At 54.3% G+C, this 20,286-nt stretch overlaps 5 protein-coding genes across 5 annotated transcripts; 2 read left to right on the forward strand and 3 right to left on the reverse strand.

Annotated features, from left to right (window-relative positions):
* Positions 1 to 1,491: 1,491 nt before the first annotated feature.
* On the reverse strand, positions 1,492 to 3,763 carry DICSQDRAFT_182520 (uncharacterized protein; the record flags this gene model as incomplete). Its single annotated transcript, XM_007368717.1, has 12 exons — positions 1,492 to 1,739; positions 1,802 to 1,950; positions 2,007 to 2,179; positions 2,235 to 2,436; positions 2,493 to 2,622; positions 2,677 to 2,767; positions 2,823 to 2,909; positions 2,962 to 2,988; positions 3,052 to 3,318; positions 3,390 to 3,449; positions 3,512 to 3,542; positions 3,594 to 3,763. The coding sequence occupies 12 exons, from the start codon at positions 3,761 to 3,763 to the stop codon at positions 1,492 to 1,494; spliced, it is 1,635 nt and encodes a 544-aa protein (XP_007368779.1).
* Positions 3,764 to 5,751: 1,988 nt separating this feature from the next.
* DICSQDRAFT_156752 (uncharacterized protein) lies at positions 5,752 to 6,465 on the reverse strand (the record flags this gene model as incomplete). The annotated part of the gene is made up of 5 exons (XM_007368718.1): positions 5,752 to 6,024; positions 6,078 to 6,171; positions 6,221 to 6,292; positions 6,347 to 6,350; positions 6,414 to 6,465. 5 exons carry the CDS (start codon positions 6,463 to 6,465, stop codon positions 5,875 to 5,877), a joined length of 372 nt encoding a protein of 123 aa, XP_007368780.1. The 3' UTR covers positions 5,752 to 5,874.
* Positions 6,466 to 6,586: 121 nt separating this feature from the next.
* Positions 6,587 to 7,923, forward strand: DICSQDRAFT_110114 (uncharacterized protein). Its single transcript, XM_007368719.1, has 6 exons — positions 6,587 to 6,725; positions 6,788 to 6,865; positions 6,916 to 6,996; positions 7,046 to 7,329; positions 7,384 to 7,794; positions 7,853 to 7,923. Exons 1-6 carry the CDS (start codon positions 6,677 to 6,679, stop codon positions 7,916 to 7,918), a joined length of 969 nt encoding a protein of 322 aa, XP_007368781.1. The 5' UTR covers positions 6,587 to 6,676; the 3' UTR covers positions 7,919 to 7,923.
* A 44-nt stretch (positions 7,924 to 7,967) lies between these two features.
* On the reverse strand, positions 7,968 to 8,727 carry DICSQDRAFT_156754 (Sm-like ribonucleo protein). The gene is made up of 5 exons (XM_007368720.1): positions 8,641 to 8,727; positions 8,559 to 8,585; positions 8,448 to 8,510; positions 8,191 to 8,272; positions 7,968 to 8,132 (listed from the first exon to the last, which is right to left on the reverse strand). Exons 1-5 carry the CDS (start codon positions 8,677 to 8,679, stop codon positions 8,080 to 8,082), a joined length of 264 nt encoding a protein of 87 aa, XP_007368782.1. The 5' UTR covers positions 8,680 to 8,727; the 3' UTR covers positions 7,968 to 8,079.
* Positions 8,728 to 8,858: 131 nt separating this feature from the next.
* On the forward strand, positions 8,859 to 20,273 carry DICSQDRAFT_182524 (dynein heavy chain protein 1). Its single transcript, XM_007368721.1, has 18 exons — positions 8,859 to 8,875; positions 8,929 to 9,175; positions 9,250 to 9,814; positions 9,866 to 9,950; positions 10,001 to 10,095; positions 10,146 to 10,225; positions 10,278 to 10,337; positions 10,400 to 11,512; positions 11,566 to 12,274; positions 12,324 to 12,779; positions 12,833 to 14,717; positions 14,775 to 15,481; positions 15,537 to 17,932; positions 17,986 to 19,041; positions 19,094 to 19,260; positions 19,313 to 19,505; positions 19,562 to 19,843; positions 19,897 to 20,273. The coding sequence occupies exons 1-18, from the start codon at positions 8,870 to 8,872 to the stop codon at positions 20,142 to 20,144; spliced, it is 10,350 nt and encodes a 3,449-aa protein (XP_007368783.1). The 5' UTR covers positions 8,859 to 8,869; the 3' UTR covers positions 20,145 to 20,273.
* The last annotated feature ends 13 nt before the right edge of the window (positions 20,274 to 20,286 follow it).

Below are 20,286 nucleotides of genomic sequence, written 5' to 3' on the forward strand. Positions count from 1 at the left end.
CGTCGAGTATTTGTTCCCAGGAAATGTCCTGATTAAGCGAGGACCGGAGCATGATACGAATGAGCCCGATGTCTTCTACCTGTCACCGGCTACCATCGAGCGCTGTCTTCCGCATGTTGAGCTAAAGACGGTGTACGTATCCCATCCCACCCGCCGCTGGCAGTGGCCCCATGAGCCACTGGAATACATTGATCAGCTTCGTCGGCCACACAAGGCGATAAGTCTCATCCTTCCCAAGATCACCTTTGCCACTCTCCAAGCCCGAGGCTACACAGTGACGGATTTCCGAGGTCCCAATGAGGAGAATCCGGCCACGCACCGCCTCACACTAACCACCCCCGATCTCACCGTCATCATCGATTTCAACCATCATCTGGCGCATGGTGGCTGGTCGTTCACCATCGATGCCATCGCAACGCTGTACATGCCTGGACCCCTCGAAAGGCAGAAGCAGGAAGTTGAGTCGTACACAGTCACTTGGTTCGATAACTGTGCGTTCGGATGGGACGAAACACTCAGTGCTAGACGGGTCGCGTTCAGCTCGTCAGAACCAGATCCAATGATTCTGGAGCTCTATCTGCAGCTTTCAGCGACGTCGCATTACTTCCTACACGTTGACGTTCTCAAGTATGCACCTGCTACAGCCCCCCCAACACCCGAACTGCTATCAGAAGAAGAGCGACAGGCCTCAGGTGCTCAGGGTAGTGGCATCGAAGGAGACGGCCGTGCTCGAGGAGACGTCAAATGCGAAGACGTGGATGTGGATGGGCGTCCTGGAGTGGATGACTCCGAGTACGAGCTAGGTCGCCTAGAAGTGCCTAGCGGAAGGGGGTGCAAGGCGGCTCGCTCGGATCAGGCAGACGGAGAAAGCAGCAATGGTCCTGGTCAGAGCTCGCAAACCCAAGATGAAGAGGTTTCATACCTCACCACGATGGCCAACGCGGAAGCATCGTCCGATGCCCGGCGGATGGTGTAGCCGATGTCTGGATTTTGATAGGTTTACTGTGCGACGTCTCGCGTTGGAAGTGATGTGGTTTTGTGGACAATTCACTTACAGGTAGTACTGAAACAACGGGATGAAGGTTATGCACGCACCCATGCGAATCGAATCTCTTCGTAACAGTTGAATGCGCAAGGCCTTCCCGAATGATGCATTGATCCCTCGGCTGCTTGCGTATACTGTATCTTCTGAACATGTCATGAAGCCCGATAGCGCGGCATCAGTGTAGTGATCAAGCACTCGCGTCAAACAATTCAATACTCTAAGCCAAATGTTGTACATTGACCTTCAGGACTGAGTACGACTTTGAAAGCATGACAGCTTCATTTTCTCCTCTGTAACTCCAAATGACATGGAGGACGTTGCGATAGCTTGATGATCATGATGATTTCGAAAGCGCATCCACTGCAGATACTTTATCAGAAGCATTGTTCGAGGTACCGTGTGACCAGCGACCCACACATTGCTTAGGTGGCAGCTCACCTAACGACTCAGTCGCGCCTCATGCACATACGGCCGCGTTCCTCCTCCGACACCCCTTCAGCAGCGCGCGACAGCTTCTCCCGGAACTTCAGATCGGTCGCAAACGCAGCATGCGCACCATACTGCGCGTCTGCTCCGTACTCCCAGATTGGCTTCATGCGAGGGATCGCGTCGTTCAGCTTGTCCAAAATCATGAGCAGGTAGTTCACTGGTCCGCCAACGTCGAACTGTACGTCGAATGCGGTATGGAGGAACCCTGCATGAGGAAGAGTGAGATGGCTGACAACCCTTTTTGGCAACAAGTGGGATTCCACCTACCGGCATGCTTTTCATCGTCAATGGGAAAGTAGCTTGCAGCCTTGAGGTATGCTTGCGAGGATTGCATATAATGGTTCATCAGTTCTTCGCAGATACCTTCCTTCTTCCGTTTCAAGATCCCGGTGTGGTGATAGTAGAAGCCGCGCATGCTAGGTACGCGCTGCAGTGAGTGGGGGAATCCTCTGGAAGAGAACGGTACACGTACGCATGTGCTTGACCAAGAGGGTACCGGAAGAACGATAAGAAGAAGGCGGAGTCTTCCATGTCTGGTCCCGGTTGCTCGGGGATGTCTTGGAGTTCTGCGAGAAGATCCTCAGCGCTGGCAAGCAACTCATTGAGGGAGTATTTCGAGTTCTCGCCGGGGTGTTTGGAGTACGCCTGGGCGCAACTGCATGAGAATCATCGCGTGACGTTAATTGGGGGGATAAATTACAGCCATGAAAGCGTCGAGGCGTAGGCATTTGATACCCCGAATGAAGGTGGGCCGGAAGACGGCGCCTTTGTCCTCAAAAGGAACATCCTTCCAGAGTTCCTTTCCCCATTGGAGAAGATCCAATGCAGACGTATAGAACTCTAGGGCGGCCTCGATGCTGTTCTTGAGCTTCTCCTCCATAAAAGCGCGCATAATCCAGGCTCTGTCAAAGTCACCTCGTTCATTCGGAGACACCAAACTAGAGCTCGTGTCACTCACCGAACAGTGACGGCGATCGCTGGACGGACAGAGTCCCAACCCTCGCTCCTCAGCCTGCCAGGGATTTGCTCCATGATTTGCCTAGCCCCCCTATCGCCCCAGGCTCTCGTCTGTGTCAATTCGAACATAACTAAGGTGAACTGCGTGAGCTGCTCAGTATCCGTGACAGATCCCGGTTGCTTACGCTGCTTGTTGTAGCGCTCAATGAAGTCGGCATCGGCTATGTGGAATACGCGTTCGTCGGAAAGTAATGCATTGGAGAGTCCGGCGATAACCTGAACGCAATGATGTTGAAAGATTTGCTGTGCTAACTGTGGACGCTGAACTTACCCCTAATTTCCCAAAGTAGCCTGGTAAACCATTCGGAGTCCGCACATCTTTTCCCAACTTCATATGCTCAACTGCTTGCTGCCATTCCTGCGCACACTAGTAAGAATATCGTATCGAGAGGACAATGAGAGAGACTGACGAAATACGCCTTTGTGATGACATAGGCCTGACACGAGGTTGAAAGCGTCAGCTCGAGTAATAACCACATGAACAAGCGGAACCGCTTTACGCTACTGTTCCATTGTCGGCTAGCCTGAAGCCCGGGGATTAGGGTAACCGCGCGATCCCAGGGGAGCCGATCCGATGCACGCGTCCTGACATACTCCTTAGGCTCCCTGGGATTGGCCTCGAGATCTACTAGCTTAGCCTGAACAGTGGCGAGCTCGGCAGTGTAGCTTTCCCTCTGCTTCTTCTCAGCAGCCGTCATGTTCTCGACGGGTAGTGCGGCGACCGCGCGTTTCCACGCGTTGACGGCTTGATCCGGTCTGTTGAGGCTCTGGTGAGGACCATAATCAGCATAACATACTACTGTGCGAAAGCTCGTAGACCGAGCCCATATCGACTTACCATTTGTGCTTGTGCCAAGCGGCTCCACGCTTTGGCGTACCCCTGGTTGAGCTCTGTCGCCTGCAATGAGCGACGTAACGAGTCAATGTGGCAGTCTCTGCGATGCACGTTCCTAAACTAACCTTGGTAGCATCCGTACACGAGTCCAAGTACCTAACCCGAACAGTTCAGTACAAGGATATCTTTCATGAGTCACTACCGTACCTATTCAGACCAAAAGCGCAGGCAGCACGGTTGCAGTACAAAACAGCGTTCTTGTCGTCTTGCTGAATGGCTTCAGTGTATTTCTTGTAAGCGCCGGCGAAGTCGTTCTCGGCAAAGAGCGCGTTGCCCTCCGCCTTAAGACGTTCTGCTTGCTCTTTCGAGGTGGACATGATGGTAGATAGTCAAAAGACGTGTCGCCGCAGCAAGGAGTCGTGGTGCGCAAAATTATATCGCTCGTCGCCGTCTCGCTTCTTACACGGACCCTGCAAACACGAGGACCTGGTCAGCTCCCGACAAGAACGTGCACCTTCTGCAAAGGGCGAAGCCTCTGGCGATTTCGGTCGTTGCCGCTTTAACTGCTGTATTCGTGATTGCCGTTCAGGGACCATGCATCGAGGGGCTAGCTCAAGCGCTCAACCCGGGCCACTGGATATTCGAAGGTGCGATTACGACACGACGCCGCAAGCAACTGGCTCTAATGGGTAATAAACACACCGTAGTATGTCATCGGCGACCAATATTGCACTTCAGTTCGATAAAATTCTCTTAACGACATGCTACGCCGGAGTTTGACCACAAGTGACATCGACCCTTCGTCGCGGTCTCCGCTTGACGTCACAGAGGTGGACTTGTAGATGCGCGTCATGGATGGCATGAAATCCCTCCGCGCACCCAGCATAGTCAGGAGCTGTCCAGCTGCCGCGCCAACATCAATAATCAGATTGAAAAAGCGATGCGAATACTGTTCGGGGACATTCATAACGGTACAAGACGCATCGCACTACTGCATTGTAAGACTTACATGTATGGTGCTTGTCATCAGCAGGGAAGTAATCAACGGCCCTGACTTGCGACGCCCTCGTGTAAAGCTCGGCGACTTCAGGAAGGATGTTCGTCTGCTTACTCAGTGCCACTCCAGTGTAGTGTGGTGGTAGAACCCTCGCGCACTGCAAGAGAATCGTGAGTCGGACTCACTTGGTGAAGGTGAAACAAATGGACCGACTTACGCGTATGCCTGGCCGGCGGAATATCTAGAGAAATACCAAAAAGCTACATCCGGAATATGTGGTCGAGCCAGTATGGATCCAAGGTCTCGCAGAAGGTCATCTGCGTCTTTCAAGATGTTTTCGAGAAGGGGTGGGCCGTTAGTCCGTAGGCTCTTGATGTAAGCCTCGAGAATGGGCACCCGATGGAGACTCGCAATTGGTTCGGCGGCCTTCTACCTTCGCGACTGTGGTGCGGAACTTTGCCGCATACTCCTTCCTCTGCTTCTGCTCGGCTGGACTTAAGTCTCCAACTGGAAGCGCGGCAAAGGGACGCCTCCAAGCAGTGATGGCTCTCTAAGGATTCTCAAAGCGCTACATTTTCGACAGGTCATCCCAGTGTAGCGAAGTATATTCATCAGTGAACTAATTTCGGGTGTGGATGCGAGACCGTTAACACCTTCTCGGCCATCGCGGGCTTCGCCCACGCCTTCGCATATCTTGCATCCAGCTGATTCGCCTGTAAGAGAAGAGTTTGAGCTATAGTCATTGATCACGGTCAGCGGGAAGAGGACTCGGTCTTTACTCTTGAAACATCTGTTGCAGCGTTCATCCACCTGGTTCTCCTGTTAGTTTAGCTGTTGGCCGTCGCCGTTGTCGTCGTCGTCGAGATCGAAGAGATGTGATGAATACGATGTGCAGGTCCGATCTGAGAGTTCCACAATTGATACGAGTTTCCTACACGAGCTTTCGAAGTATGATGGCCGCTCCAGAACCCGGTAGGTCAAAGAGGTAATCGGTTGGAGCTTGAGGGTGGAATATGGGTACTGCCGAAGGTTCATTGGCTGGCCAGTCCTGCTAACAGGTGCCAGTGGTGTAGGGGCCTCGGATGAACGCAAACAGCTGGAAGTGCTTCAGTGTACTTTGCCTAAGCCTAACAAAACTTGGAGTCGACAGAAAGCCAATCGCCCTCTGCCTGGACCATCTACCACAGCTTCGTCTAGACGTCGACATGGTATAAGGAGGTTGAGATGCGACGCGGACTGTGACACTGGAATGTTGACGTCCAGACCTGCATCTTACATCGCCCCAAATCGCAGGACGAGATCTTCATTCGCATGCGTTCGTATAGCGATGAGTTGGGTTGGCTCGTTCTGACATCCAATGCAGAAGGCGGGTTGATTGCATCTCCTAGCTGACACGTGAACGTGGGTGTCGTTTGCTCCTTACATGTGCTAGGTGAATGCCACACACAAGATATGCCGAATTGAGGGCGTGAGCGGAGAAGAGAAGGAGCATCACCGCGAATCTGGCTTCTGAGCATTCTCCATTGCCCAGCGCAGTCTCATATCTGCTAGGCCCTCGCTCCTTGTTCGCATCACAGGTGAAGCAAGCTGAAGACGCGCCGCTTCAAGATGTGGGGGCAGCTCTCCATCATTGCGGATCACCTGTGCGAAAATGTTTCAGTAAGGCTAAAGTGGAGCGGTGGCTACACACGTACAGAGCCGATAGCAAGGAAGAACGAGAATGTCGCAGCACTACCCAGCATGTATTGCGACAACGTCGGGAGCACACCACGAGGCCCTGCGCCTCCCCTTGAGGATGTGAGTATGGCGGCGAAAACGTGGAGTAGCATTGACGTACCGGAGAATGCTCAGGCCTCCGAATATGAAGCCCATTGTGAGACCAACGCCTGCGCCCATGGCAGCACCCATCCTATTTGGCAATTAGACAATGTTTCGTAGCGACCACGCACACAATTCAACATACTTCACTAGAGGAAACAAGCACGTTCAGCATGCAAGGTCTGTCGCACGGAAAGAGCGTGGTGACGTACATTTCTGCCAAACCGTCATCCCTTGCTGTTGGGGAATCGCTGCAGGAGGCATTGCGTTTTGGGATTAGATGGCAAGGTAAGGTTATGTGGGGCAAAGATGTGGCGACGAGAGCAGATCTGACGTCGTGAAGGTTGTCCGCAAGGCGCGTCGGGACCTCGGAACGCCCATGGGTCGCTCTCTTCCGGACGCCGATCACTCTCCCCCACACTGCGGGCGACACGCCCCGAAGCCCCTCATCATCTACCGGTAACATCCTGTCGCAATGTCTGGGAATCCTCCGACGTTTCCTCATGCTCAGCAGGCCCAAATCAGTACGTGAGAGAAAGAAGCGCTAAAGCCGGGGGGCTTGTGCTGACTTCACGCGCGCCGACAGTTCGCTCGAATCAGCGGGACTTATTCCAGGTGTTTGCCTTAAGGGAGCAGGCAGAGAACGTTCTCCGTTCATGGCTAGGTGGGTTGTTTCTTGAGAACAGGGCGAGTTGTTGGCTGAGGATGTGCTAGGGACGAGGTGGCTCACGCGCTGGGACAAGGAGATCGACTTCGCTGCAAACGCACTTTACTATGGTCTGACTATCGGGCTTGGTGAGTGCGTCAGGTCTGCACCTGCACCAGCGGCTCATCTTTGGTACAGGCTCGCAGACGTTGGGGGAGGAGTATACCGATATCTGGCTACATTCCTCCCACGAACGACGTCGACTTTCACCCCGTCTAAGAGCTGCGCTTATCCTACTCCCTACACTTCCTTCGTATTTGCTGTCAAGATGGGGCTCTTCACTCTCACAAACTTCATTGGTTGGCGCAACTCTCCGCAAGGTCCCGACCGTGATGGAAGTGCTTTCAGAGATCAACCTGGCAATATTCTACCTGCGAGGAACATATTATAGCATCGTGAAACGTCTTCTTGGCATCAAATACGTGCGTCCATGTCGGCTCGCTTTCAGTCCTGACGCTTACTCACTACGATTATAGATCTCTACAGTCCCGGAGAATCCTAATGCCCGACCACCGTCATACGCTCTCCTTGGGATATTACTCGGTGTGCGGCTCCTGCACCGAGCATTGAGTTATCTCCGTTCGCGTTCCCCGAAGGCCGAGTTAGGAGACGAGAAGGGCAAGCGGATAGTCGACGGCGATGATGACATCTTCATTGACGACCGCCGAGTCGCCAACATGCTTGAGGCTGCCGCACATCTAGAGGACGCGCCACCGCTGCCTGCAGAAGAAGACGAGCGAACAATATTGGACGTTTCGAAGATACCACCAGACGTGCGTGCGGGGAGGAATTGTACGCTGTGCCTGGAGGAGCGGACAGCGAGTTGCGCTACGGATTGCGGACATTTATTCTGCTGGAACTGCATCGTAGGGTGGGGTCGGGAGAAGGTGGGCGCCCGAGCATTCGATGACCTCCGTCAGCTTGCTGATACCGCGTGTTGCGCAGGCCGAGTGCCCTCTCTGTCGACAGTCTTTGAACCTCACCTCTCTCTTGCCTGTGTACAATCTATGATAATCGCTTTCTATTCACAATCCTCTGTTCGGTATCATGGGACTCGAATGTGGATCCAGGGTGCAATCGATAGCGTGGCGTCAAGAGTAATATCACAGCAAGGAACGTACAACAGGTGCGCAAGACGCCACTTTTAGACAGTACAAGAAAGGACCTCCTGCTCAAACCACTTGCTGGATGAGCGTGATGTTGTCACCTTTTAGCAGAATGCGGCCTGATAGTCAAAAAAAGCTTCAGTCATGTGTGCGGGGCAGATTGGAATTACGACGTACCGAGTTCTCTCCTGGGCTTCGCGTCCTTCACATACACTTCCGCCGCATCGTCTATCACAACGTTCATGAACTCATCGAAACCCTGTGACGAAACGCGTCAGCCTGACGTTCGGCAATATATATAGCACCGAGAGATGATAGAGGTCGGACGGAAACACTCATCGCGCGCAGTAAGACATGTGCAATGAAGAAGCTGTCGCCTTCGTTCATACTGGAGTTCAACGCGGAGTGCGTGAAGGTGCATTCTGGACACGCACAATGATAGTCCCCTCGATACGCATCTCGATGTTGTCGTACAGCCAGATCACAACTTTTGTTCTCTGAAGGGAAGAGTTAGCTTGGCCCTTTGAGTGCGACGAGAAACGTGCCTGCTGCAAGTTCTTGAAGATCACGTTCTGGAGGAGCGGGTTGAAGGGATACGCACACACGATGAGGTAAGATATCACTCACGATGGGCTGAACCATCACCCTCTGCTGACGGTTTGACATGATGGGCTATGTGCGTCGAGAAAGCGTAACGAAAGGGTTTTGAATGGGATGAGAGGAGGGGATAGAGGCTCTGGACAAGAGGCGCGAGTTTGGCGCGGGTCCGCCAAGGACGCATCGGAATTTGCCGAAGAGCTCCTGTAGCGACGCGTCGCGCCTTGCTAAACTTGTCCCCAACCAGTGTGTCAACAACATGGAGGTATGTCCTCGTCGCCATTGCCATCGTATGCGCTGTATTGACACCAGGAGTAGTTGTTGGCACCCTCCAACTCCTCTACCGCCGCGGCGGTCACCTTCATTACATTCGTCCAAGACCTCAAACGCAAGACGAAGACATGGGGGCCCATGATCGAAGTCTGTGCGAGCGGTGAGAAGACGCTCGAGCGATTCCGATATCAATTCCCGGACGACTGGCTGTACAGTGACCAACTGCGTGGGGAGTGGAGTGCCTTCAATGAGATACTCAAGAGAAAGAACGACTCTATCCAGGAGCAATTAGGTGCGTGCTATCAGTCCCAGTGTGGCCTTCGTAGGCGGGATGAAGGAACGCGCGTACGACTGACTGCGTCGCAGCCGGCCTCCAACTCAAGATTGTCGCGGAGGACAAGATCGTAGAGAACAAGATTAACGACATCATCGCCGAATGGGAGCAGACTCGACCCGTGCAAGGCAGCATGCGCGCCGACACTGCGCTGAATACCATCAACATCTTCGAGGGCAAGCTCACGCGCGTACAAGATGACTACGAGCTCGTATGCAAGGCGAAGGAGGCCCTCGACCTGGAGCTCATTCGTCACACACGATTAGAGCCCGTGTTTGAGGAGTTGCGTGACCTGAAGGCCGTTTGGACCGCGCTGTCGGGAGTGTGGAACCAAATCGGAGAGCTGAGGGAGATGGCGTGGGCGACGGTACAGCCGAGGAAGCTGAGGCAGCAATTGGACGGGCTGCTCTCGTCGACGAAGGAGATGCCGACGCGCATGCGACAGTATGCTGCGTTTGAGTACGTGCAGGACGTGCTGAGGGGTCTACTCAAGGCCAACACGCTCATTGGCGAACTCAAGTCGGAGGCACTGAAGGATAGGCATTGGAAGCAGTTGTTCAAGGTGTTGAGGGTGCCGTCGCAAATCAGCTTGCCGCTGTGAGTGCCGTCCACGTATGTGACGAGTCTAAATTCTCATGGTAATTGTAGGATGACCTTGGGTCACGTCTACGATATGGATCTACGGAAGAACGAGAACCTGATCAAGGAGGTTATCATTCAGGCACAGGGAGAGGTGAGAATCGCGCCTTCATGCGGTTTAGCTATATACTCAATGTGGCGTAGATGGCCCTCGAGGAGTACATCAGGCAAGTCAAGGAGACATGGACCAACTATACCCTCGACCTGGTCAACTACCAGAACAAGTGCCGTTTGATCAGGTACGCATAATTCCCAGCTTAACTTGGACACAGCTTGACCTGGGCCACAGAGGATGGGACGACTTGTTCAACAAGTGCAGCGAGAACTTGAACTCGCTGACGGCGATGAAGCTGTCACCTTACTACAAGGGTGAGAATGGGTTATCTTGACTTTGCACAACGTTCTCTCATCATCTGTATAGTATTCGAGGAAGAGGCTGGGTCCTGGGAGGAGAAATTGAACCGTATACATGTACTCTTCGGTGCGTTACTGACCTCTGATACTGGTGCGCCTGCGAATATGGTTATTGACCTTTGTTTCAAGATGTATGGATCGACGTTCAGCGACAATGGGTGTACCTCGAAGGTATCTTCTCTGGAAGTGCCGACATCAAGCACCTTCTCCCTGTCGAATCCGGCCGGTTCCAGAACATCAATACCGAGTTTTTGGCCGTTATGAAGAAGGTCTATAAGTCGCCGTTCGTCATCGACGTCATGAATATTCAGGGCATCCAAAAGTCCCTCGAGCGTCTTGCAGAGATGCTAAACAAGATCCAGAAGGCTCTCGGAGAGTACTTGGAGCGGGAGCGTGCTTCCTTCCCGCGGTTCTACTTCGTTGGTGACGAAGACTTGCTTGAGATCATCGGTAACAGCAAGGAGATTCTCCGTATCATGAAGCATCTCAAAAAGATGTTCGCTGGTATCTCGACCATCATGCTGGACGACGACTTGACGCAGATCCAGGGTATGGCCTCTAGAGAAGGCGAAGAAGTCCAGTTCAAGACCCCCATCTTGCTCAAGGACTATCCGAAGATTAACGACTGGCTCAGCAAGCTAGAAGCAGAGATGCGGGTATCGCTTGCCGAGCTTCTATGCGACGCCGTTGGGGAACTCCAATCTTTCTACGGCAGCGTCACGCCCCTCCCTAAGGATCAGTTCATGGCGTGGCTCGAGAAGTATCCCGCTCAGCTGGTCACGCTCGCTGTTCAAGTTGCTTGGACCGCCTCTATCGAGAGTACTCTGGAGAGCTCGCAGTCCTTGGAGGGTCCTCTCGATACGGTCCGCCAGGGTCTCGACCTTCTCGCCGACGTCGTGTTGACGGAGCTCACTCCTGTGACGCGTCGCAAGTGCGAGCACCTCATCACTGAGCTCGTCCACCAGCGTGATGTTACGCGCCAGTTGATTCAGCAGAACGTGTCCGACAACCGTGCCTTCACCTGGTTGTACCAGATGCGCTTCTACCTCAACAGGAGCATTGAGAACCCCCTCGAGAGGCTCGCCATCCGAGTCGCGGATGCTTCCTTCCCTTACGGATGGGAGTACCTCGGTGTTCCCGATCGCCTAGTGCAGACGCCGCTCACGGACAGGTGCTACCTCACCCTCACACAAGCCTTGGACAACCAGCTCGGTGGTGCTCCCTTTGGTCCCGCTGGAACTGGTATGTCTTGTAGCTCGACTGACAACAATCAGACGGCGCTCATAAACTTATAGGTAAGACCGAGTCCGTCAAGGCTCTCGGCGTCCAACTTGGTCGGTTCGTCCTTGTCTTCTGTTGCGACGAGACTTTCGACTTTCAGGCTATGGGTCGTATCTTCGTTGGTCTTTGTCAAGTAGGAGCGTGGGGGTGCTTCGACGAGTTCAACCGTCTGGAGGAGCGTATCTTGTCGGCCGTCTCGCAGCAAGTTCAGAGCATCCAGCAGGGCCTCGCGACGCTTGTAAAGAATCCGAATACAGAGATCGAGCTCGTCGGCAAGAACGTCAAGCTTAACAAGAACATGGGTATCTTCATCACGACCAACCCCAACTACGCCGGCCGTTCGCAACTCCCGCCCAATTTGACGAAGCTTTTCCGTCCCATGGCTATGACGAGGCCCGACCGGGAGCTCATCGCTCAGGTCATGCTGTTCTCGCAAGGTTTCCGTACCGCAGAGTCGCTTGCCTCGAAGATCGTTCCCTTCTTCAACCTGTGCGACGAGCAACTGTCTCCTCAGCCTCACTACGACTTCGGTCTACGTGCTCTTAAGGCTGTTTTGGCGTCTGCTGGTATCCTGAAGCGAGAGCGCCTGCTTGCAGCTACGCACGAGGGTGCCGACGCTGCTGGCCTCTCGGACGCTGCTTCTGAGCAGGTTATCTTGATCCAGAGTGTCACCGAGACCATCGTGCCTAAGCTCGTCGCAGATGATGTCCCGTTGTTGACGAGGTATGTTGCTTCGATGTGCTGTGACACAGTAGCTGACTTCCGTATGCAGTCTTTTGGCCGATGTCTTCCCTGGCGTCGACTACGTTCCTGTCGACCTGGACGCGCTCCGCCAGAAGATTGGCGAGGTCTGTTCCGAGCGACGCCTCGTTGAGGGCGAACGCTGGATCAACAAGATCCTGCAGCTCTACCAGATCCAGAAGATCCAGCATGGTCTCATGATGGTTGGTCCTTCTGGTAGCGGCAAGACGAATGCCTGGCAGGTTCTCCTCGCCGCTCTGGAGCGCCTCGACGGTATCGAAGGTGTATCGTACGTGATCGATCCCAAGGCGATGCACAAGGACGCGTTGTACGGGACGCTCGACCCGACGACTCGCGAGTGGAACGACGGTCTCTTCACGCATACGCTGCGTAAGATTGTTGATGACGTTCGCGGCGAGAGTGGCAAGAGGCACTGGATCATCTTTGACGGCGATGTCGATCCTGAGTGGGTCGAGAACCTGAACAGGTTTGTGCTACTCCCTATCACTAAGGACAATCATGCTCACCATCAGTTGTCAGTGTTCTCGACGACAACAAGCTCTTGACATTGCCGAACGGTGAACGTCTTAATCTACCGCCCAACGTGCGCATCATGTTCGAAGTTGAGCACCTCAAGTACGCGACGCTTGCTACCGTCAGTCGCTGCGGTATGATTTGGTTCAGCGAGGACGTCGTGGAGCCTGCCATGGTCTTCCGTTACTACCTCGAGACGCTATCCACGGTGCCCCTGGACGCTGAAGACGACGAAGCGGTCGACCTCCCTGGTCGTCGCACCGATCCGAACGAGAGCGCAGCATCTCCCCACTTGGCTACCCAGAAGCAGATCGCCACCATCCTTGAACCCTTCTTTGGCGAAGGCGAGCTCATCATGTCTGCCCTCCAATACGCAGAGACCATCGAGCACATCATGGACTTCACCGTCACCCGTGCTCTTAATACGCTGTTCTCGCTCATCAACAAGACCGCGCGGAACGTCATCGAGTACAACATACAGCACTCTGATTTCCCTCTCAGCCACGAGCGCGTCGAGCAGTATGTAACCAAGCGTCTTCTCGTTAACATCATCTGGGCGTTCTCCGGAGATGCACGCCTCGAGCTCCGCGCCGAGCTCGGTGACTTTTTGCGTAAGCACACTGGTGTCGACCTTCCACCTCTCATTCCGGGTGGCTCCCTTCTAGACTTCGACGTACAAGTCGCCAACGGAGAGTGGAGCGGATGGCAATCTCGCGTTCCGGTCATCGAGATTGAATCTCACGCAGTAACTGCTTCGGATGTCGTCGTACCCACTGTCGATACGGTCCGCCACGAGGAGGTTCTCTACTCGTGGCTGTCCGAGCACAAGCCCTTGATGCTCTGTGGTCCTCCTGGTTCCGGAAAGACCATGACGCTCTTCAGCGCTCTACGCAAACTTCCGGATATGGAGGTCGTTGGTCTGAACTTTTCGAGCGCAACTGTCCCCGAACTCATTCTTAAGACCTTCGAGCAGTATTGCGAATACCGCAAGACGCCGAACGGTGTCATCCTCGCCCCTACCCAGATCGGACGCTGGCTCGTGGTGTTCTGCGACGAAATCAACCTGCCAGCTACCGATAAGTACGGGACGCAGCGCGTGATATCCTTCATCCGTCAGTTGGTAGAATGCGGTGGTTACTGGAGGACGAGCGACATGGCCTGGGTCAAACTCGAGCGCATTCAGTTCGTCGGCGCCTGTAACCCTCCCACTGACCCTGGTCGTGTGCCGCTTAGCCACCGTTTCCTGCGTCATGCCCCTCTGGTCATGGTCGATTACCCTGGAGAGCTCTCGCTCAAGCAGATCTACGGGACGTACAATCGCGCGCTGCTCAAAGTTGTTCCAAATCTCCGCGCGTATGCCGAGCCCCTCACGGACGCCATGGTCACTCTCTACCTCGCTTCTCAGAAGCGTTTCACCACCGATATCCAGGCGCACTACGTCTACTCCCCCCGTGAGCTTACCCGATGGGTGCGTGGTATCTACGAGGCTATACGGCCCCTGGAAATCCTGTCTGTTGAAGGCTTGGTTCGTGTGTGGGCACACGAGGCTTTGCGTCTCTTCCAAGATCGTCTTGTTACAGAGGAAGAGAAGCGGTGGACCGACGAGGCCATCGACAATGCAGCTATGGAGCACTTCCCGACGATCAACCGTGACGAGGCCCTTTCCCGTCCCATCCTATTCTCCAACTGGACATCGAAGAACTACATCCCGGTCGATCGCGAGGTTCTCCGCGAATACACGAAGGCTCGTCTACGCGTCTTCTACGAGGAAGAACTGGATGTGCCGCTCGTCCTCTTCAACGACGTCTTGGATCACGTCCTGCGTATCGATCGTGTCTTCCGTCAAGTCCAAGGCCATCTACTCCTCATCGGTGTTTCTGGCAGTGGAAAGGTTTGTGCTCGTAGATGAGTCACTTGGGAGTGGGTCGTACTGATATCGTCTATCTAGACAACTCTGTCACGTTTCGTTGCTTGGATGAACGGTCTCAGCATATTTCAAATCAAGGTCTCCAACAAGTACACCGGTGAAGATTTTGATGAGGACCTCAGGACGGTCCTCCGCCGCGCTGGCTGTAAGGGCGAGAAGATCTGTTTCATAATGGACGAGTCCAATGTCCTCGACTCTGGTTTCCTTGAACGGATGAACACCCTCCTCGCCAACGCCGAGGTGCCAGGTCTATTCGAGGGAGACGAGCACGCCGCACTCATGACTGCCTGCAAGGAAGGTTCGCAGCGCGACGGTCTCATGCTCGATTCTCACGAAGAGCTCTACCGCTGGTTCACGCAGCAGGTTGCGAAGAACCTTCACGTCGTCTTCACGATGAACCCTCCCGAGAACGGTTTGGCGTCTCGCGCCGCCACTTCTCCTGCCTTGTTCAACCGTTGCGTACTCGACTGGTTCGGTGACTGGTCCGATCAGGCCTTCTTCCAGGTTGGCCTGGAATTCACGAACACACTCGACTTAGACCTGCAGACATACAATCCCCCTTCGATGTTCCCCATTGCCTACCGCGACTTGTCTATGCCGCCCACTCACCGCTCTGCTGTCGTCAACGCCTTGGTTCATGTTCATGAGTCGATGCACCACATCAATCAGCGACTCAGTCGCCGCCAAGGACGTTACAACTATGTCACTCCGCGGCATTACCTCGACTTGTGCGTTCTACTGTTCTTGATACCCTTAATGACTACTGACATCACTACACACTAGCATCAACCATTACGTGCGGCTGCACAACGAGAAGCGCGAGGAACTCGAGGAACAACAGCGTCATTTGCACGTTGGTCTTGACAAACTTCGGGAAACCGTCGAGCAGGTCGAAGAGCTCCGAAAGAGTTTGGCTATCAAGCGGACACAATTGGAAGCGAAGAACTCGGAGGCCAACAACAAGCTCAAACAGATGGTCGCAGACCAACAGGAAGCAGAACAGAAGAAAGCAGCGTCCATCGAGATTCAGGCAGCCCTCAAGGAGCAGGACAAGAACATCAAACAGCGACGGGAAGTTGTCATGGCCGATCTCGCCGACGCCGAACCCGCTGTCCTCGACGCCCAGTCCGCTGTCAGCAACATCAAGCGTCAGCATCTGCAGGAAGTCCGTACAATGGCTAACCCACCGGAAGCCGTCAAGCTTGCGATGGAGTCTGTCTGTACCATCCTGGGTCACAAGATTGACAGTTGGCGTACGGTTCAGGGAATCATCCGTCGCGACGACTTCATCCAGCGTATCGTCAACTTCGACACTGCGAACCAGATGACGAAGCAACTTCGGGACCTCATGAAGAGGGATTTCCTCAGTCGACCATCCTACAACTTCGAGACTGTGCAGCGTGCTAGTAAGGCTTGTGGCCCTCTTGTCAAATGGGCGATTGCACAGGTCCGTTTCTCGGAGATCCTCGACAAGGTGGAGCCTCTTCGCAACGAAGTGCAGTCTCTCGAGGATCAGGCAGAAGCAACCAAGCAGCAGGCAGCGATGATGGTGACGATGATTGCCGAGCTTGAAAAGAGTATCGAGCGGTACAAGGAGGAGTATGCTGGTCTCATCCGCGAGACCGAGGCGATCAAGACTGAAATGGAACGCGTGGAGAGTAAGGTGGATCGCAGTATGAGATTGCTGGAGAGTCTGTCTTCCGAGAAGGTCCGTTGGGAGGATGGCAGTCGCACCTTCGATACCGAGATGGGCACCATTGTCGGCGACGTCTTATTGTCCGCCGCCTTCCTCGCCTACGCTGGCTTCTTCGACCAACAATACCGCGAGCAAATGTGGCAGGAATGGTCTTCTCATCTCGCCGAGGCCGGGATCAAATTCAAGGCGGAGCTCTCCCTCCCCGAGTACCTGTCCACCGCAGACGATCGTCTCAGCTGGCAGTCGAAGTCCCTTCCCTCCGACAATCTATGCACGGAGAACGCTATCATGATCAAGCGTTACAGCCGTTACCCCCTCATCATCGATCCTACTGGCCAGGCGACCACCTTCTTGCTGAACGAGTACAGGGATCGAAAGATAACTGTCACAAGTTTCCTGGACGAGGCTTTCCTCAAAGTACTCGAGAGCGCCCTTCGTTTCGGCAACACCCTTCTCATTCAGGATGTCGAGCATCTGGACCCTATTCTCAATCCAGTTCTCAACAGGGAGATCCGGCGTACTGGTGGTCGTGTCCTCATCCGCCTTGGTAATCAGGACATCGACTTCTCCCCTTCGTTCACCATGTTCCTCTCCACTCGTGACCCGTCTGTCGAATTCTCTCCGGACATATGCAGTCGTGTCACCTTCGTCAACTTCACAATGACGAGAAGCAGTTTGCAGAGCCAGTCGTTGGATCAAGTGCTCAAGGTCGAGCGCCCGGACACCGAGCGGAAACGGACGGACCTCATGAAGATGCAGGGAGAATTCCGACTTCGGCTCCGTACTCTGGAGAAGCTGCTGCTTCAGGCGCTCAACGAATCGTCAGGCAACATCTTGGACGACGACAAGGTCATCAACACCTTGGAGACGCTCAAACGAGAGGCTGCCGAGATCACTCGCAAAGTCGAGGAGACCGACGTTGTCATGAAGGAAGTCGAAGAAGTCACTGCCGAGTACCTTCCTCTCGCACAGGCTTGTAGTGCCGTATTCTTCATCCTCGAGCAACTGAACCTCGTCAACCACTTCTATCAGTTCTCCCTGCGCTTCTTCCTCGACATCTTCGACTACATTCTCCACCATAACCCGAACCTACAAGGCGTCGCTGACTATGCCAAGCGCAGGGACATCCTGATGAACGACCTTTTCGTCATCGTCTACAAGAGGACATCCCGAGCCTTGCTCCATCGTGACCACGTTATGCTTGCTATGCTTCTTGCACAAGTGAAGCTTCGCGGCGTCGAAGAAATCAATGACGAGCTTGAGTTCTTCTTGGAGAGCGGCGATGGTGTGGTCGCTGGCGCGGGTGCCATCCAAACCACCATCCTTACACCCGATCAGGCACAACGTGTCGTCACATTCGCTAAGCAGCCGATGTTCAAGCCTGTCCTCACACATCTCACGGAACACGAAGATGAATGGATTCCTTTCCTAGAGTCGGCTAGCCCCGAGCAGTCCGTGCCTTCGCCTTGGGACCCCAGCACCCGTACGTCCATTCCTTTCCGGTGTACGTTACGCCCTTACTCATATTTTTCCCAGCCGCGGTTGAGGCGATCCGGAACATGATCATCATCAAATGCTTGCGACCAGATCGCCTTCTGCAATCTACGGCTACTTTTGTCAGGACGGTATTCCAGATCGATATTGCCTCGGAGTCTGCCTATGACCTTGGGAAGATTGTGACGGACGAGATCCAGCCGGCCACTCCTCTGGCCCTCGTTTCCGTCCCCGGCTACGACGCCAGTTACCGTGTCGAGAACTTGGTTCAGAATTCCGGCTCTCGCTGCTCGTCAGTCGCCATGGGCTCGCAGGAAGGTTTCACACTCGCGGACCAGGCGGTAGCGTTGGCCGCGCGCCAAGGCTCTTGGGTGCTGCTTAAGAATGTCCACCTCGCACCATCTTGGCTTGGTCAGCTGGAGAAGAAGCTGCAGACTCTCAATCCACACAGAAACTTCCGCCTGTTCCTTACCATGGAGGCGAATCCGAGCATCCCTGTCAACATCCTTCGTCAATCGCGCATTCTCATGAACGAGCCACCTCCGGGTATCAAGGCCAACCTCTCGGACTCTTTGCGTAACATCTCTTCGGGCCGCTTGACGCAAGGTCCCGCAGAGAAAGTCCGTTTATATTTCCTCCTTGCGTGGTTCCACGCCGTTGTGCAGGAGCGTCTGCGCTACGTGCCCCTCGGATGGAGCAAGACATATGACTTCAACGACTCCGACATGGCAGCTGCGTTTACTACGATCGATACCTGGCTCAACAGCGTCGCTAAGGGCCGTGCGAATGTCGATCCTGCAGCCATTCCTTGGGATGCGATCCGCACGCTCGTCAAGCAATCCGTCTATGGTGGTAGGGTTGACAGTGATTTCGATCAGAGGATTGTGGATGCCTTCGTAGACGGACTTTTTACTCCACATGCCTACAACGTCGACTTCGACCTAGTTCCAAGCGTCACCGGCTCGCAGGTGCTCACAGTCCCCGATGGCACTAAGCTTGAGCATTTCATGTCTTGGGTGCAAGGGCTGCCTGATCGGGAGCCCCCTTCGTGGCTCAGCCTTCCCCCCACTGCCGAGCGCGTCATTGCCATTGCTCAAGGTACGTTCCCTTCTTCCTAACATCTGGAAAGAACTTACTCAAAATGAATCAGGAAACGAACTTCTTGGCAAGCTGCGTAAGATGCGTATGCTGGCTGACGATGATGACGAAGCGACTCCTGCTGCTGGACCATCGAGTCAGGGCCAAACTTCGCAGCAACCAGCATGGATGCGGAACTTGCACGAACGTTGTCGTGAATGGCTCCAGCAACTCCCAGCGGTGAGTTGTGCCTCTATGGTAGCATGAACATATCGTTTACTCCTTTCTACAGAACTTCCAGACGCTTCAGAAGCAAAGCGCGGAGCATTCAGACCCGTTGTACCGTCTGTTCTTCCGTGAGGGCAGCATCGGAAGCAGGCTCCTCTCGCAGGTTCGCAAGGACTTAGCGGACGTCGTCAAGGTCTGCGAAGGCGATCTCAAGCAGACGAACCACTTGCGCACTCTCATGAGCTCGCTCACTAAAGGTGAGTTGACCATATTCGGTCGTCTCTCCCTGTTGCTAAATTGAGACACCGTCTAGGCACGATTCCAACGCACTGGCGCCGCTACAAAGTGCACAAGGCGATGGGCGTGTCCGAGTGGATCTCCAACTTCGCGCGCCGTCTTGCCCAGCTGGACCAGATCGCTCAGCTGGACAATCTCACCAACATCGAAGTCTGGCTCGGTGGTTTGTTCTTCCCAGAGGCATACATCACTGCCACCCGCCAGGCAGTCGCGCACCGCAAGAAGTGGAGTCTGGAGACCTTGCGGCTTGAACTCGACATCGAGAAGGTGAACGACCCTGGCGCATTCATCGTCGACGGTGAGCATCATTGTTTCCATCGTACATGCTAGTGCCTAATTGCTTCCTCTCAGGTCTCGTACTAGAGGGCGCAGCCTGGGCCACCGACAAACTCGTTCTGAATGATGGGGAGACTGTCAGGCTTGGCCCGTCGCAGGTCCGATGGGTGCAGTCCGAGGAGACGGCGCCGAACAGGGTCAATTTGCCGGTCTACCTCAATGGCGACCGCAGCGACGTGATGTTCACTGTCGACTTGCCATTCGACGCCGCCGCCAGTGCCTTGGTGGCGACTCGCGCCGTTTGCTTGACTGCTGGTGGTTAAGCGGGGCGCGCATAGATGGGGTGGATATTGGCTAGACCCGGATCTCTTACACTTCCATATACATACGCATACCCATCGTAACATACATACCTTCTTTCACTCTCATGTCTTCGTAATGCCTAATGAACGTCACGCTTTCGTC

This window comes from Dichomitus squalens (genome assembly GCF_000275845.1).
Source record: "Dichomitus squalens LYAD-421 SS1 unplaced genomic scaffold DICSQscaffold_39, whole genome shotgun sequence".
NCBI lineage: Eukaryota > Fungi > Basidiomycota > Agaricomycetes > Polyporales > Polyporaceae > Dichomitus > Dichomitus squalens.

What these genes read in the sequence shown, in the direction of transcription:
- DICSQDRAFT_110114 (XM_007368719.1), top strand. Translation starts at nt 6,677, where the DNA reads ATGTCTGGGAATCCTCCGACGTTTCCTCATGCTCAGCAGGCCCAAATC. An exon ending in TGCTCAGCAGGCCCAAATCA is followed by an intron (nt 6,726 to 6,787) that starts GTACGTGAGAGA and finishes GCGCGCCGACAG; the next exon opens with TTCGCTCGAATCAGCGGGAC. An exon ending in TGGTCTGACTATCGGGCTTG is followed by an intron (nt 6,997 to 7,045) that starts GTGAGTGCGTCA and finishes TCTTTGGTACAG; the next exon opens with GCTCGCAGACGTTGGGGGAG.
- DICSQDRAFT_182524 (XM_007368721.1), top strand. An exon ending in CATGAGCTCGCTCACTAAAG is followed by an intron (nt 19,506 to 19,561) that starts GTGAGTTGACCA and finishes GACACCGTCTAG; the next exon opens with GCACGATTCCAACGCACTGG. An exon ending in TGGCGCATTCATCGTCGACG is followed by an intron (nt 19,844 to 19,896) that starts GTGAGCATCATT and finishes GCTTCCTCTCAG; the next exon opens with GTCTCGTACTAGAGGGCGCA.
- DICSQDRAFT_156754 (XM_007368720.1), bottom strand. Translation starts at nt 8,679, where the DNA reads ATGTCAAACCGTCAGCAGAGGGTGATGGTTCAGCCCATC. An exon ending in GGGTGATGGTTCAGCCCATC is followed by an intron (nt 8,586 to 8,640) that starts GTGAGTGATATC and finishes CCGCTCCTCCAG; the next exon opens with AACGTGATCTTCAAGAACTT. An exon ending in GTATCGAGGGGACTATCATT is followed by an intron (nt 8,273 to 8,447) that starts GTGCGTGTCCAG and finishes GTTTCGTCACAG; the next exon opens with GGTTTCGATGAGTTCATGAA.